Here is a 16,324-nt window from a genome sequence, read left to right on the forward strand (position 1 = left end):
CTTTTAAACGTGTGAACCATTCATAACACCAAACCATTGATGCAAAAATTATGAATGTTGCAGAATTTTTTGAACAGACCTTGTACATGAGCTGTTCTGCATAAGAAATATGCTTTTAGTCCTGCACAAGATTCTTTTCACCGCCTCTCTGTGCTTATCACTACTATCACCACCCTGTACCAACCAAACCCACTTCTTTACAGGCCTTAGCCTATGAAACATTTGAGATTCCATAAATACTGGATTATACAGTATCACGCACAGATGCTATAAACCAAAACCAGAGCGAGACTTTCATTCTTCTCCTCTTAAGCAGCAATTTTACTAACACTCTTAAAGTCAACTGAACATAACCAAATTGCAAATCCTTACACAATCAAGAAGGAAACTTCAAAATTTTATGTTGTATAATAGATCTATTAAAGGAAAATCTCATATAAAGATGTGAAACAAATACTAACAAAGAGAGAGGGGCTGGCCAGTACTTACCTCAGCTCAGTACAGATGATAGATACACAAAACGGAACAGAAAATTTACATTCCTAGCTTTCAGAACTTTGTTCCTTCATCAGGGAGGAGAGAGGGGGAAAAAAAAGGGAAAGTGGATTCAGTTATGAAGCAACAGGGAAAGGTAAACAGGGAGGGTAGCAAGGATGGAGGCATGGTTGTCAGAGGGAAGCCAAAGATATTCTATTGTTAAGTAATGTGCCAGCTTCCAACCAAAGAGAATGCATGCAGAAGTAAAGAGGTGATAGTATAAAGATAAACAATTATGTAGGATGAAAAGAGCGTGAATGGCTAAAGAGGAGAGGGGAAAAAGGACAAGACTGAAGAGTAAATGGGAGTGAGGTTGGTTAATGAAGGTTCAGTCCAGGGGGATGGTGGGATGAAAGGATGTGTTGGAGTGCAAGTTCCCATCTCTGCAGTTACGAGGGACTGGTATTGGGTGGGAGAAGCCAAATGGCACGTACGAGATGTCCAATACCCAGTAGCAGAGCATGCCCTCCAGCATAATTCTAGGGACCTAGGAACCTGCTACAACGTACGTGCCATTTGGCTTCTCCCACCCAACACCAGTCCCTCGGAACTGCGGAGGTGGGAATTTTCACTCCAACACATCCTTTCATCCCTGGCCTGAACCTACGTTAACCAACCTCACTCCCATTTACTCTTCAGTCTTGTCCTTTTTCCCTCTCCTCTTTAGCCATTCACGCATCTTTTCATCCTACATAGTTGTGTTTATCTTTATACTATATGCCTCTTTACTTCTGCATGCATTCTCTTTGGTTTGAAGCTGGCACAATACTTAACAGTAGAATATCTTTGGCTTCCCTCTGACAATCATGCCTCCATCCTTGCTACCCTCCCTGTTGCTTCATAACCTGGGTTGTGAGTAACTGAATCCACTTTCCCTTCTTCCCCTTTCCCCCCCTGACGAAGGAACGAAGTTCCGAAAGCTAGGAATGTAAATTTTCTGTTCTGTTTGTGTATCTATCAGCTGTACTGAGCTGAGGTAAGTACTGGCCAGCCCCTCTATCTCTTTGTTAGTAATAGATCTATTAACAAAGAAGAGTGTACTGCCACTAGTAATACTGTAGGGTACATGATTAAAAAGACTACCACTTTTGCTAATGATGTACGATGTAATTCAGCCTTTCCCAACACACTATTACCACAAATTAAACCTTAAAAGACACCGTTTTGAGGGCTCTTTCATGTCCACCTCAAAAACAGCAAAAATTTATAGCCTATATGGTGAAATAAACAGAAATCTGCTGGATTACAACATCTTGTATGTTTGCTTCCCAGCTGTAGGCAATAGCTTGATAGCCTGGTGACGTCATACTAATGCAGTGGCTTCTTGCATACATAGTGATAAACAGCAAGCTTACTAGGCGGCTTGTTCCAAAATATGGCTGATGTGATTGATGTACAGCAAATGGAGTGACCGCAGCTTCCACTTTGATTTAATTTATATCTCATGCACCATTCACTACCGTGCGTTAATTTTACTTACAACAGTTCTGCTCGGAGCCTCTAGACATATTGTGCCTCTACTGACTCAGCCATCCGAGGCTACTCCATTTGCTCCTTGTGGCAACATTATTAACAGGTCGTGTTCAGTGAACAGTTGTGCAATGGCTTGTTGTCTTTGTTGCAGTCTTCAATGGGGTTTTAATATCTCGTGATGGAAGACAAATTGTTATAAACATAATGGATTGTTGGGCTAGAGACACACAGGCTAAGTGTTATTTCATATTCGCTGGTATAAATAAGTAACACATGTGAAGCAAAACTTCGGTGCATATACGTCCTTCCATGAAACCTGCTATGTTTACACGGCAACAAGCGAGCAGTTTAAAGTGCAAATGGCACGTGTTGACAGTACTGCAGAATGCTCCAGTTTCATCACCACACATTATTGTATAAAAATTTTATTGTTCATTTAATTTCCTTCACTTATACAGATTTTATATAATGTATTGGAGAGGATTACGATTTTTACTCATACATGCCAAATACATGTGTTTTTGCTCGTATTTTGAGGGTTTTAAAGTTTTTCTCAATTTAGTGTTTTTTAAGTCTGGACTGCATGAGAATATCAAATAGAGCGTTCACTGTATCTGTAGAAAGCTAACATTCTACCTAATATAAACTTATGGCATTTACTGATTATCTCCATTTTGATGATAAAAAGGGTAAATAAAATAACCAAAAAGAAATGGTTTACACTTGTTTTTATTTTCACTTCCTTTATGCTTGCTCACTGATGCCACTATCACTGTCTTCCTCCCATAGTATGTCCTCTTCTGAGCCAACCCTAACACTGGATATGGGGCACTTTTTGAATTCTTTGCCCCAGGCAGTACGGATCCACTGGCCCAGAATGGATAGTGAGGGATACTATAAATACCCCCTGGAGTGAGGACATTGTCTCCTTGAAGGAGCCATTCGCTGTAAAACAGTCGCAAGTGAACCAGGAATTATTACCAGGTCTGTGCTGCTCTTTGTTTTCAGATCTTTAACTTCCTGGTAATGTCCCCGTGAGAATCCGGCAACGTTTTCCTTCTATAAAGTGAAACGTCTGTTATTCTTTTCCAAACAACCTTCAACTGATATCTATCAGGTCATTTGTCATCCACCCCTTTCCTTGGCATCTGACAATAACCTCTGTAGGTAGTTTTTCTTTCAGTACCTTTTACTTACGAAGAATCACATATAGGGAAGCTTCCTTTGATGTGCTAGTGTACCAGCATTATTGACATTCTGGCCTTTTCACTACCTTTAGTCCTTATAGGAACACTTAACACTCTTATAATCAATATTAACATTTGACAGCATATCAAAACAAATGTGTGTGATTGGTATTGCCCATATGACCTAGTAAATAGTTTTTCATCTTACTCCATGGGAAGTCTCTCAGTTCACATAGTTCTACATCTTAATGCAAGCCCTGTTTGTCATCCTCGTGCACCAGCCAGTACTTGGTTTGAATTGCATCATGCATGATGTTGGAAAATTACTCTTTCTTCAGTGCCTTCCATCAGCGATTTTCTTAAGTAATTGGAAAGATTTCATTGCATTTCTCTTGTACAGGGTTATTACAAATGATTGAAGTGATTTCACAGCTCTACAATAACTTTATTATTTGAGATATTTTCACAATGCTTTGCACACACATACAAAAACTCAAAATGTTTTTTTAGCCATTCATAAATGTTCGATATGTGCCCCTTTAGTGATTCGGCAGACATCAAGCTGATAATCAAATTCCTCCCACACTCGGCGCAGTATGTCCCCATCAATGAGTTCGAAAGCATCGTTGATGCGAGCTCGCAGTTCTGGCACGTTTCTTGGTAGAGGAGGTTTAAACACTGAATCTTCCACATAACCCCACTGAAAGAAATCGCATGGGGTTAAGTCGGGGGAGCGTGGAGGCCATGACATGAATTGCTGATCATGATCTCCACCACGACCAATCCATCGGTTTTCCAATCTACTGTTTAAGAAATGCCGAACATCATGATGGAAGTGCGGTGGAGCACCATCCTGTTGAAAGATGAAGTCGGCGCTGTCAGTCTCCAGTTGTGGCATGAGCCAATTTTCCAGCATGTCCAGATACACGTGTCCTGTAACGTTTTGTTCGCAGAAGAAAAAGGGGCCGTAAACTTTAAACCGTGAGATTGCACAAAACACGTTAACTTTTGGTGAATTGCGAATTTGCTGCACGAATGCGTGAGGATTCTCTACCGCCCAGATTCGCCCATTGTGTCTGTTCACTTCACCATTAAGAAAAAATGTTGCTTCATCACTGAAAACAAGTTTCGCACTGAACACATCCTCTTCCATGAGCTGTTGCAACCGCGCCGAAAATTCAAAGCGATTGACTTTGTCATCGGGTGTCAGGGCTTGTAGCAATTGTAAACGGTAAGGCTTCTGTTTTAGCCTTTTCCATAAGATTTTCCAAACCGTCGGCTGTGGTACGTTTAGCTCCCTGCTTGCTTTATTTGTCGACTTCCGCGGGCTACGCGTGAAACTTGCCCGCACGCGTTCAACCGTTTCTTCACTCACTGCAGGCCGACCTGTTGATTTCCCCTTAGAGAGGCATCCAGAAGCTTTAAACTGCGCATACCATCGCCGAATGGAGTTAGCAGTTGGTGGATCTTTGTTGAACCTCATCCTGAAGTGTCGTTGCACTGTTATGACTGACTGATGTGAGTGCATTTCAAGCACAACATACGCTTTCTCGGCTCCTGTCGCCATTTTGTCTCACTGCGCTCTCGCGGCAGAAACCTGAAGTGCGGCTTCAGCCGAACAAAACTTTATGAGTTTTTCTACGTACGTATCTGTAGTGTCGTGACCATATGTCAATGAATGGAGCTACAGCGAATTTATGAAATCGCTTCAATCATTTGTAATAGCCCTGTACATACTGTGAAATCTGCTGTTCCTAATCACGAAACTTTCCCCACTTTAGTCCCCTGAAGTTTAGCATGTAGAACTGGTGAGTGTTTCAAATGGCTCTGAGCACTATGGGACTTAACATCTGTGGTCATCAGTCCCCTAGAACTTAGGTTAGTTAGGTTTAAGTAGTTCTATTCTAAGGACATCACACACATCCATGCCCGAGGCAGGATTCGAACGTGCGACCGTAGCAGTCGCGCGGTTCCAGACTGAGCGCCTTAACCGCGAGACCACCATGGCCGGCTGAACTGGTGAGTGTGTTTACATTTTGCGGCGTGCACTGCAGCTGTAGCGGTTATAAGCTAAGTACTGACTAACTTATTTGTGCTCTGTAATACAGTTATTAAATTTAATAGATTTCGGTGGTGTTGCGTGCTGTTTGTGGCGAAATAACAACTTAATAAACTTTTGTAATCGTTTGCTCACTGTGTTTTCAGTGTGTTTAAGTCGTTTAGTAAATTTCGTGCTTTAGTTTTCAACTGACGTTTATTATTCTTTCTAGTGAAATATGTCAGTAAAATTTTCATTCAGTGTTTTAACTTCGCTTAGTGTTAAAGTGGTTGTTTTAATTTTTTGGTTTTAGCTAGTAATTTTGTGAAGTTTTGCTGGTATTGGTATTGGCTGTGTTGTAGTAGTATTAATACAAGTAGCTGCTTTCTTAGTAGGCAGAGAATTTCGAGACCATTGTTGTTAGTTCTTAAATAGTTCTACTGGTGTAATTGAACTTTGGTAACATAGACGTATAGTTCCCCCAACATTCACAAAGTGGGGGATGCCCCAGGGATCAGTGTTTTATATAAATGATATGCCCTCTAGTATTATGGGTAACTAAAATATTTCTGTTTGTTGATGACACTAGCTTGGTAGTAAAGGATGTTGTGAGCAACATTGACTCGGTTTCAAATAGTGCAGTACATGACCAAGTTCATGGCTTGTACAAAATAAACTAACGCTAAGTCACAGTTTTTACAGTTTCTAACACATTTCAACAAAACCAGACATTTTAATCTCACAGAACTGACATATGATTAGTGAAACTGAACATTTCAAATTTCTAGGGGTTCAGATAGATATTAAGCTGTTGTGGAAAGCCCATGTTCAGAATCTTGTTCAAAGACTTAATACTTCCATTTTTACTATTCGAAGGGTATCAAAAGTGAGTGATACTTTGACAAGTAAATCGGTCTACTTTGCTTATTTTCATTCACTTATGTCGTATGGTATTATGTTTTGGGGTAACTCATCCCATTCTAGAAGAAGTGGTCTGAGTTCACGAACCTCTTGTCGACCTCTGTTCACGAGTCTGGGTATTTTGACATTGGGCTCTCAATATGTATATTCCTTAATGTCATTTCTTGTTACCAAGATTAGTTTATTCCCAAGAATAAGCAGCTTTCACTCAGTTAATACTCGGCAGAAATCAAACCTCCATTTGGATCGGACTTCCTTAACTCTAGTGCAAAAAGGTGTGCAGTATACTGCTGCATCCATTTTCAATAAGCTGCCACTCAAATTAAAAAATCTTAGCAGTAATCCACGCGCTTTCAAATTGAAACTGAAGAGTTTCCTCATGGGTCACTCCTTCTATTCTGCCGAAGAGTTCCTTGAAAAATTAAGCTGATTCTTGTTGTACTGTTGATTGCAGTGACAAACATACAGCTTGACTTTTTCGGGTTCATAAACATTTTGTTTTCATCTTTTACTACTTTTACGTTGTAATTTCATGTACTGACACGTTCCATGACCTTGGAGATTTGCTCCTCAATTCGGTCCTATGGAACTTGACGTGTAAATAAAATAAAATAAATAATAAATTCTTTTAATTTATTCTTCATGTGATGCCACAATGATCTTTCACTTCTCTGACACCAAATTTTCTTTCTGTTTCACAATTGTTTGCAGCCTCTGCTTCACGAATCACCATTAACTTAAAATTAGATTTGATTTGTCTGCGAGAACCAGTTGGGAACTGAACACTGAGATCCATGATTCTCAATTGAGTCATGGCTGTAATTTGCATCTACAATTTACCGTTCTTACAACACAGACAATACAAGCATACTGAATGAAAACAACAGTGTTCACTGCTTCCTACAGGTAAATCATCAGAAACTGTCCAACTTTAACACTAGCCAACCTTGAAAGTCAATAGCACTGCAGAACAGTTGGCAGCTTTAATGGCCCCACACGACTTAAAAATCTTGACATATTGGAAATAAGCCAAATATTTTCGACAAGTAAGAAAATAAACATTGTTGCTGCCTGTGAGCTGTGCCACTAGGTTCCTCACCAAGCACAATTAGTGAAGTCAGTTTTCCTTTCTACAATATTGTTTGCATATAAATCTTGATACAGTAACTTTGTGGGGCTATATATTGTACTTAGTTGCTATATAAACACAAAGTATTTCAAGTCGTCCTCTGCAACTACAAGAAAACGCCTATTTTGTCACTAAACACATTTCCTTTTATTCAAATAAAACATTATCAGTGATCTGCAATGAAACAATTTTCCTTGGTTTTTAGAACAAAAAATAGTTTGTTGCAAAATATACTGATTTCACATAAGGTATTTTAAGTCTGATTTCCATTCATGCCAGGAAACATCGTCTGCATGCACATTTATGAGGTACTGGTTTGTTTGGCACAGTTGATTCCAACTTACCTACTCCCCCCCCCCCCCAAATTGCTTTGTGGTGCTGCATTGGGTATTTTTACTTCAAGAAATACACAGTTTTGCAAAGCAATGTGGGGTTAGGCTGGATGTTATCACGTGTCCTGTGATTTTCTGCAAAAGAGGAGGAGCAGGAGGACTGAATTGAGCCAGACAGCTACCAACTTGTTTCATTGTTTACAAAGCCAACACATGCCATACTTGTTAGCTGACACATCAGACCTTCGAACTTAGTTATTTCAATCTGTGCTCGGAAAATCATTTAGGTTGCTTGTTGCTGCCGCCAGTGTGCCACAGCAAAATGTTTTTACACAGTTGTGTACGTAAGTATTTCACCATCTAGCACTGTTGGCAATTCATTTAAATGACTGACTACTGCAGGCGAAACCACATTCTGGTCCTCTCATGGGAATCTTCGCTTAGGTGTAGCAGACATCCACATGACTAATGTTAAGTAGTTTTAATCAGAGCGCTCTGTAAAATATTTCATAGCTGACCTGTTTTCCTTTCCTTTCTTCTTCTTCTTCTTCTTCTCCTTTTCCTCCCACCCCTCCTCTTTAGCAAACAGTACCCACTCATCATATTGGACAAAAAATCTAAGAACTTCAATAGTAAAATTACAAATGAATTTTACAAAACAGTAGTTGAGTAGGGGCAAATTTAAGAGAACACTAAGTGCCAGTGAAGACTAACTTCTTTCACACTGGAGATCAAAAGACAGAAGAATAATTTTAGAGGAAAGAAAAGGCATTTACCTGAGAAACAGATGACTTCTGTGAATCACCAGAACATACAAGGACAGCTCAAACAAATGACAGTATTAGTAAGTTTACATGATGGAAAAAAAAAAACACTACTTCCTGAATAAATATACTGAATAAAGCTGATGCCAATGTTTCTGTTTACCACAGATTTTGTCCAGAACACAGCTACAATAGATGAATTTTCTAGGGGTGGGGTGGGAATTATGTTTAACACTTACAAATCCACCTTCCCTTTCCTTTTTTTTCAATTGGCCTTTTAAAATCATGAACCAGAACATACTGTCCCAAGGAGTAGGCAGTGGCAACCTGGTGGCACTACTCATACACTTTGGTGTACAGGAAACATAAAAACCAGTATTGTGTGCATTCAAGCTTCAGTAATTTATTAGTTTTAAAAGGTTTCTAGGAATACTTATGGAACTATTGTAATGAATAATATTATGAGAAAGACCAGCTGCTACTCACCATAAAGATGACATGCTGAGATTCAGACACGTACAACAAAAAGACTTTACATATTCAGCTTTCGGCCAATGTCTTCTTCAGAAAGGCGCACACACACGCACACACACACACACACACACACACACACACACACACACACACACACACCGCAGTTACATCCTGGACAGAGATAGTGGCCATGTGCATGAAGTGTGTTTTTTCCTTTTTGAAGAATGCTTTGGCTGAAAGTTCAGCATTTGAAACATCTTTCTGTTGCACCTGTCCCCAACTCAATATAATGAATAATCTTAAGAAGAAATAGGTTGTTCAAACAAACCTCCATTGTATGTTGTTTTTTGACTTCTTTTCCAGAATTCCAATGCCTTCAAGCACATTAGTGATGTCATATATCCTCCTCTTCTGGACATCCAAAGATTCTGATGCTTTATTGAGATCAACAACACCATTTGGTGAAGACTGGAGTAAATTTAAGAATTTTTTTGTCAGTAGGCCAAGGGACGTATCATATCGCGTTCGTTCTACATTTTTCCCTGAAAGAGTAGAGATTGCGGTTCTTTCATTTTTAAAGCATCTGATCAATGGCACTTGGTACACCAGCATTTACATGATCGAACCAAACTACACAGTAAATTAAAAACTTTCAAGTATTAATAAAATACAAAACAAACTTAAAACAACAAAACAAATTTATGATGCTGGATGGAGAAGCAGAAATACAAAACAAATTTATGATGCTGGATGGAGAAGCAGAAATAAAAGACAAATTAGGGCTGTGAGGCTGCTGCGGCAGATGATGTTGAATGCTCAGCTGAAGATTTTAGATATCTGACAGGTTATATACTACATTCGTGCTACTGAATATGGAAGCACACTGGAGACATAATCAAGCTTTTAAGCAATGTTCACAAACACTGTGCAATTAATATTCTTGAGCTCTCTTCTCCCTAGTTCTGAATTTGTAAAAGTCAAAAGTTACAACAACTCGTGCTACTATAGTTCAATTCTTTTATCTTGGCGTTTCGCGCATGCCCGCCCAGACGCGGGAGATTGCTGCGTTGCCAGTTGCACACGACGCACGCGTCAAGAGAAGCAGCGCCATAGTATAGCTGTGCACGATTTTGCCACTGCACTGCTCGCCTGCACTGACACGTGGCGTTCCGACTGCTTTGACACTCTTATCATTCGATTCCACAAAAACAATTTGTGCCCAAAAATTAGATTTTTTACGCATCTTCTTGATTGATACCTTCCCCCCATAAATGACTTAATTTTGTTTCAATGTTCAACGCAGTTATTATGCGGCATTCAATATAGTAAACCATTGCACGAAATTTTGAAGAGTTTACAGAGGTAAAAGTCCATAGAGTATACTTTCCATATGGTCGATTTTAGTTGCCACAATGTTGAGAATAAAATGTGGACAATATACCTAAATTTCATATAAAATTTACCGTATAACAATATCTCATTTAATTTAAGTACCACATAGGTGTCGTATGTAATATTGAGAAATATTCCGTCTTTCGCGACTGTAACAAAAGTTTTATTTACACCGGGCAAGTTTGGCATTATTTTAAAGCACTTCAATGAATCAAAAGGAAGTAGACAAAATACATTAAACAAAACTGTGGACTTACAAAACCATTAGGACTTGAATATACCGTCTATCAGTGAAGTGCTCTGAGCTATGTCAAATATAATTTTTGTGTGTGGCACACACAAACAGTATTTATTTGCCAAAACACTGATCAGCCGACACAAACGTTGAATATTGTGTTACCGCAGCACAAAACTACGAAAGGTGACTTGGCAATGGAGGAGACAAAATACTGTCCACTGAAGATGCTTCAAGAGAGAGAAATGCGTCTGGTCTCAGTAAGTCGCTTATTACAGTTGCAGAAGAGGAATATATTTCAATGCCATTGGTAAAACTGTGACTGTGGAACAAAAACAAGAAAGAGAACATGAGTACCATTGTGTATGTGCCACACCTTTCATTGATTGAAGTGCTTTAAAATAATGCCAAACTTGCAAAAATAAAACTTTTATTACAGTCGCGAAAGACGAAATATTTCTCAATATTACATACGACACCTATGTAGTACTTAAATTATATGAGATATTGTTATACGGTAAATTTTATATGAAATTTAGGTATATTGTCCACATTCCATTCTCAACATTGTGGCAACTAAAATCTACCATACGGGAAGTATATGCTATGGACTTTTACCTCTGCAAACTCTTCAAAATTTCGTGCAATGGTTTACTACATTTAATGCTGCACAATAACTGGGTTGAACATCGAAACAAAATTAAGTCATTTATGGGGGGGGGGGGGGGGGGGGGTGTATCAGTCAAGAAGATGTGTAAAAACCTAATTTTTGGGCCAAATAGTTTTTGTGAAATCGAATGATAAGTGTGGCAAAGCAGTGGGAACACCATGTGTCTGCACAGGCGAGCAGTGCAGTGATAACAAAATCGCGCACAGCGCGGAATGCGGGGAGCACGTGAATGCATCAGCGAAAGGGTTAATGAAGAGATAAAGCACTAGAAATTACAAAAAATTGCATTCAAACGAATAAAATTCGTAAAGTAAGACACTTCGATATTGTTTTCAAATAAAGAAAATATTAAGCACCGCACAAGGTTCGAACTCATCACCTTTCGCTTACTAACCCAACGCCTTAACCGTTACGCTAACGCAACTCGTCTTACAATGCAACTTCATGAGGGGACTAACAGGTCACGCAAGATACTGACAAACACTGTTGGTATGACTATGAATTACTCACACTCCGTCGAAGTACAATAGGAAATAAACAATTACCGCTGTTCTTTATTGCAAAAAAGCGGTTCGTGAGATTGATATAAACACCTTTCCTTGCTGTCGCCTGAATTAGGAGTCTTATTGCTTGTTTGGTTTAATTAATTAATAGACTATGAAGCAATTGGTATAAAGAATGCTTTTTCCAAACATTCTATAAAAGAAAGTCTGCTATCAAGACATTGCTTTTGTTCTATTACTTTATTTATAACTGAATGGTTCTAAAACTGAAGACACTCGTCCGTGCTCTGCTCTGCAGTCGAGATCTGGCAACGGCGTTCTCTGTTCACTGGCTAACTTGTTTTGTGACGTCAGATGTGCAGAACGAACCTAAACTCAGCCACCAACATAAATGACGCACACTTTAGCTATTTGTCACCTAACACTGTTTGTGGAAGTAACTATACTGTATATAGTGAGGTTTGTAGCTGTATAATTGAATAAAATGTTGGGCTGAGCAAAAATACACTCCTGGAAATGGAAAAAAGAACACATTGACACCGGTGTGTCAGACCCACCATACTTGCTCCGGACACTGCGAGAGGGCTGTACAAGCAATGATCACACGCACGGCACAGCGGACACACCAGGAACCGCGGTGTTGGCCGTCGAATGGCGCTAGCTGCGCAGCATTTGTGCACCGCCGCCGTCAGTGTCAGCCAGTTTGCCGTGGCATACGGAGCTCCATCGCAGTCTTTAACACTGGTAGCATGCCGCGACAGCGTGGACGTGAACCGTATGTGCAGTTGACGGACTTTGAGCGAGGGCGTATAGTGGGCATGCGGGAGGCCGGGTGGACGTACCGCCGAATTGCTCAACACGTGGGGCGTGAGGTCTCCACAGTACATCGATGTTGTCGCCAGTGGTCGGCGGAAGGTGCACGTGCCCGTCGACCTGGGACCGGACCGCAGCGACACACGGATGCACGCCAAGACCGTAGGATCCTACGCAGTGCCGTAGGGGACCGCACCGCCACTTCCCAGCAAACTAGGGACACTGTTGCTCCTGGGGTATCGGCGAGGACCATTCGCAACCGTCTCCATGAAGCTGGGCTACGGTCCCGCACACCGTTAGGCCGTCTTCCGCTCACGCCCCAACATCATGCAGCCCGCCTCCAGTGGTGTCGCGACAGGCGTGAATGGAGGGACGAATGGAGACGTGTCGTCTTCAGCGATGAGAGTCGCTTCTGCCTTGGTGCCAATGATGGTCGTATGCGTGTTTGACGCAGTGCAGGTGAGCGCCACAATCAGGACTGCATACGACCGAGGCACACAGGGCCAACACCCGGCATCATGGTGTGGGGAGCGATCTCCTACACTGGCCGTACACCACTGGCGATCGTCGAGGGGACACTGAATAGTGCACGGTACATCCAAACCGTCATCGAACCCATCGTTCTACCATTCCTAGACCGGCAAGGGAACTTGCTGTTCCAACAGGACAATGCACGTCCGCATGTATCCCGTGCCACCCAACATGCTCTAGAAGGTGTAAGTCAACTACCCTGGCCAGCAAGATCTCCGGATCTGTCCCCCATTGAGCATGTTTGGGACTGGATGAAGCGTCGTCTCACGCGGTCTGCACGTCCAGCATGAACGCTGGTCCAACTGAGGCGCCAGGTGGAAATGGCATGGCAAGCCGTTCCACAGGACTACATCCAGCATCTCTACGATCGTCTCCATGGGAGAATAGCAGCCTGCATTGCTGCGAAAGATGGATATACACTGTACTAGTGCCGACATTGTGCATGCTCTGTTGCCTGTATCTATGTGCCTGTGGTTCTGTCAGTGTGATCATGTGATGTATCTGACCCCAGGAATGTGTCAATAAAGTTTCCCCTTCCTGGGACAATGAATTCACGGTGTTCTTATTTCAATTTCCAGGAGTGCAGTTCAGTATTAGTCTGAACAGAAAAACAGTTGGCAACAACAAACAAGCTATGGTAGAGCATCATCTGAATAATACACATGAACTACTTTCAATTGTTACAGATGTGGGACCTTTTCTGAAAACAGTACAAACTACATGGGAACTGCTGGTAATTAGTTTGTTAAAATAAATGAAACAATTTAGAAAGGCATTCACTTTGGTTTGCAGGGAGACGTTATCAAGTGGTGTATGGTATACAGTTTTTCCAAGAGAGTAACAATTTCTGAAGTGGTCTTTTTTTGGGAACTAATAGGAAGCCCAAACAATCTAAATACAATCTTAATGGTCACACACTTTTGGCACTGCTTTTGGAATATGTCTCTCAACTTTGTTAAGCTTTTTATTTACACATATAAACTTTCAGATGAATTAACTAACTAGAAAACCAGACAAAAGACTTTAGCAGAAGAAACTGGAAAACTATAACACAGAATATTTTTATTCATTTATTTTCAAAAGCACAAACTACTAACATGTCAATGAAACGTAAAACTTGCATAAGTGCTTAAAAAGGAATTTCCCAACATTTACATTTTCCCACAACTTTTTTAAGTCCTCTGAAAAATATAAAATACAATTTCACTGAAGTCGTAAAATATGTATAACACTTATTACAGCATCATCAAAATGCATACATAACTCCCATCCAAATGTGCCTTACAGTTTGACTCTTAGCTCCCATCAACCACTACCATTAGTGTCACTGCAAAGTGGAAGATTCAGTTTGATTTCCCTCTTACTAAGTTATATTCTTCATTATGTACCTTTTGGTATTGGACTTCCATATGAGCAAGAACTTGAGCTGGATGCTGTCCTCAAACGAGTTTTGGAGCGAGGAGTCTTGAAACCAGCATCACTTGCTGGTGATGTTTCCAGATTTAAGCGCCGTTTAACATTCTGAAAATAAGATAATCCATCATAATGACCTAGGTAAACAAATACATAACAAAGAAGTAAAAATTCACAATTACTTACGTATCATTTTTCTGGATCAAAACCCTAGCCTTGAAAAGAAAGAAAAATAGTACATTAGGTCCTGTGGGACCATCAGAGCCAAACTACTCAGTCAAGGTATAAGTTATTACATGTTCCTTATCAAAAGCAATGCGGAAAGAAAAATACTTGCAATATTAAGTCCATTAAGAAAGTTTATGGCGAAAGAAATTAACAACTGTAACACACACCTACATAGAATAAATAATATGTGCAACAAGAAAGCCTTCAGCACATACTTGAAAATACAGGGCTCGTCAGAAATATATAACACTTTTGCTGGAAGCTTATCAAAAATGGAACTTTCAGAGGAGTTCACACCATAGTGCACAATGGACAAGTGCCTAGCTCCCAATAGTGAAAACCAAAAATCGTTTTGAGTTTGACAACATTGTTGCTGTCCTTACTCCGAAGACTGATTTGATGCAACTATACACATTAGTCTATCCTCACATTCACTATCTCTGTGTAACTACTACAACCTGCTTGTACTTGAACCTGTTTTATTCCTTCATGGTGCAGGAATATTCCTATTAACTGATACCTATTTTTAGTCAAGCTGTGCCGTAATTTTTTCCCCCCCACAGCTTATTTACTACCTCCTCATTAGATACCACATCTACTTATATAATCAGCACCTTTCTTCTGTAGCACCACATTTGAAAAGCTTCTCTTCTTGTCTGGACTGTTTATCATCCATGTTCCACTTCCATCCAAGGTTACACTCCAGACAAATTTTCGGGTTTTCTTCAAATGAGGAGAGAATTACAGATGGTGACGTTTTTGTCAACATTAAATTAGTTTTCTATCATCATATATTGCTATAAACAAACTTCCATGTTCTTATACAGGAAGAAAAGAGCACAAGTTGCAGTGAGACAAAGAAAACAATATATGATAGCACACAATTTTGTTATCAGCAATCATTTTTGTAAACAAAATTGGGAGCAATTCCACTTTTTTGAAAAAATCCCCAGAATTAGCAAGGGACACTCCTAAAAGGAAAGTACAATTTGAGGCGAGCATCAATTCAAGATTTTAACATAAAACTTGACTATTTTTTCCACAATTTTCTTTCTTCCAAAGCCACTAGCCCAGAAAATTACAGAGTTGCTGGAAAGTAAGGGGGAGGCACTAGTGGAATTGAAGCTGGGAAAGAGGATCATGAGTAATGTTTGGGAAGCACGATTATAGCAGTCTCTGTGTGACTATCTGTCAGTTTCTGTTGTAAGGAAGTTTCACAATAAAAACTCTCCAGTACAGAGTTAAAGATTCTTTCTACAGTAAGGACATTATTTGTAATTTCAAAAACTGAAAATAGCTCTGGAGTACCATTTCAAGCGAATGTTCCCGATGAGTATCCACTACTGAAATCCAGACGTATCATTCTCATAAATGCTTGCTATGGAACACTCCATTATATCATGTTAATAATTAATGGTGAGAAAGGTTATAATAAAAACTGAATATAGTTGGCGAAGTGGCCAGTAGCCATACGTTACAACAACACAAATTAAATTACCTTTTTTCCACTCACTTTCATTCAAACTGTGGCCAATGAGGTGAAATAAGTAACACTTCAGGCTTAGATATACAAGAAACAAACAATTTTACCAGCAAAATTGTGTGTAATATTGATTCCCCACAGCCTTTTCAAATTGAGCAAGCTGAATAATGCTTAACTTCCTACAACTACTACTGAATAACT

The 16,324-nt window shown here is 40.0% G+C and overlaps 1 protein-coding gene across 5 annotated transcripts in view; it reads right to left on the minus strand.

Annotated features, from left to right (window-relative positions):
* LOC126162743 (transcription factor E2F6-like) overlaps window positions 1–16,324 on the minus strand; it is a 110,080-nt gene that overhangs the window by 38,984 nt on the left and 54,772 nt on the right. For all 5 annotated transcript variants that reach the window (XM_049919422.1, XM_049919423.1, XM_049919419.1 and 2 more), the window contains exons 4-5: window positions 14,388–14,520; window positions 9,184–9,397 (exon numbers count right to left, since the gene is read on the minus strand). In XM_049919422.1, the coding sequence (XP_049775379.1) occupies window positions 9,184–9,397; window positions 14,388–14,520 (347 nt within the window). The remainder of the gene's footprint in view (window positions 1–9,183; window positions 9,398–14,387; window positions 14,521–16,324) is intronic.

This window comes from Schistocerca cancellata, chromosome 2 (genome assembly GCF_023864275.1).
Source record: "Schistocerca cancellata isolate TAMUIC-IGC-003103 chromosome 2, iqSchCanc2.1, whole genome shotgun sequence".
NCBI classification, from domain to species: Eukaryota; Metazoa; Arthropoda; class Insecta; order Orthoptera; family Acrididae; genus Schistocerca; species Schistocerca cancellata.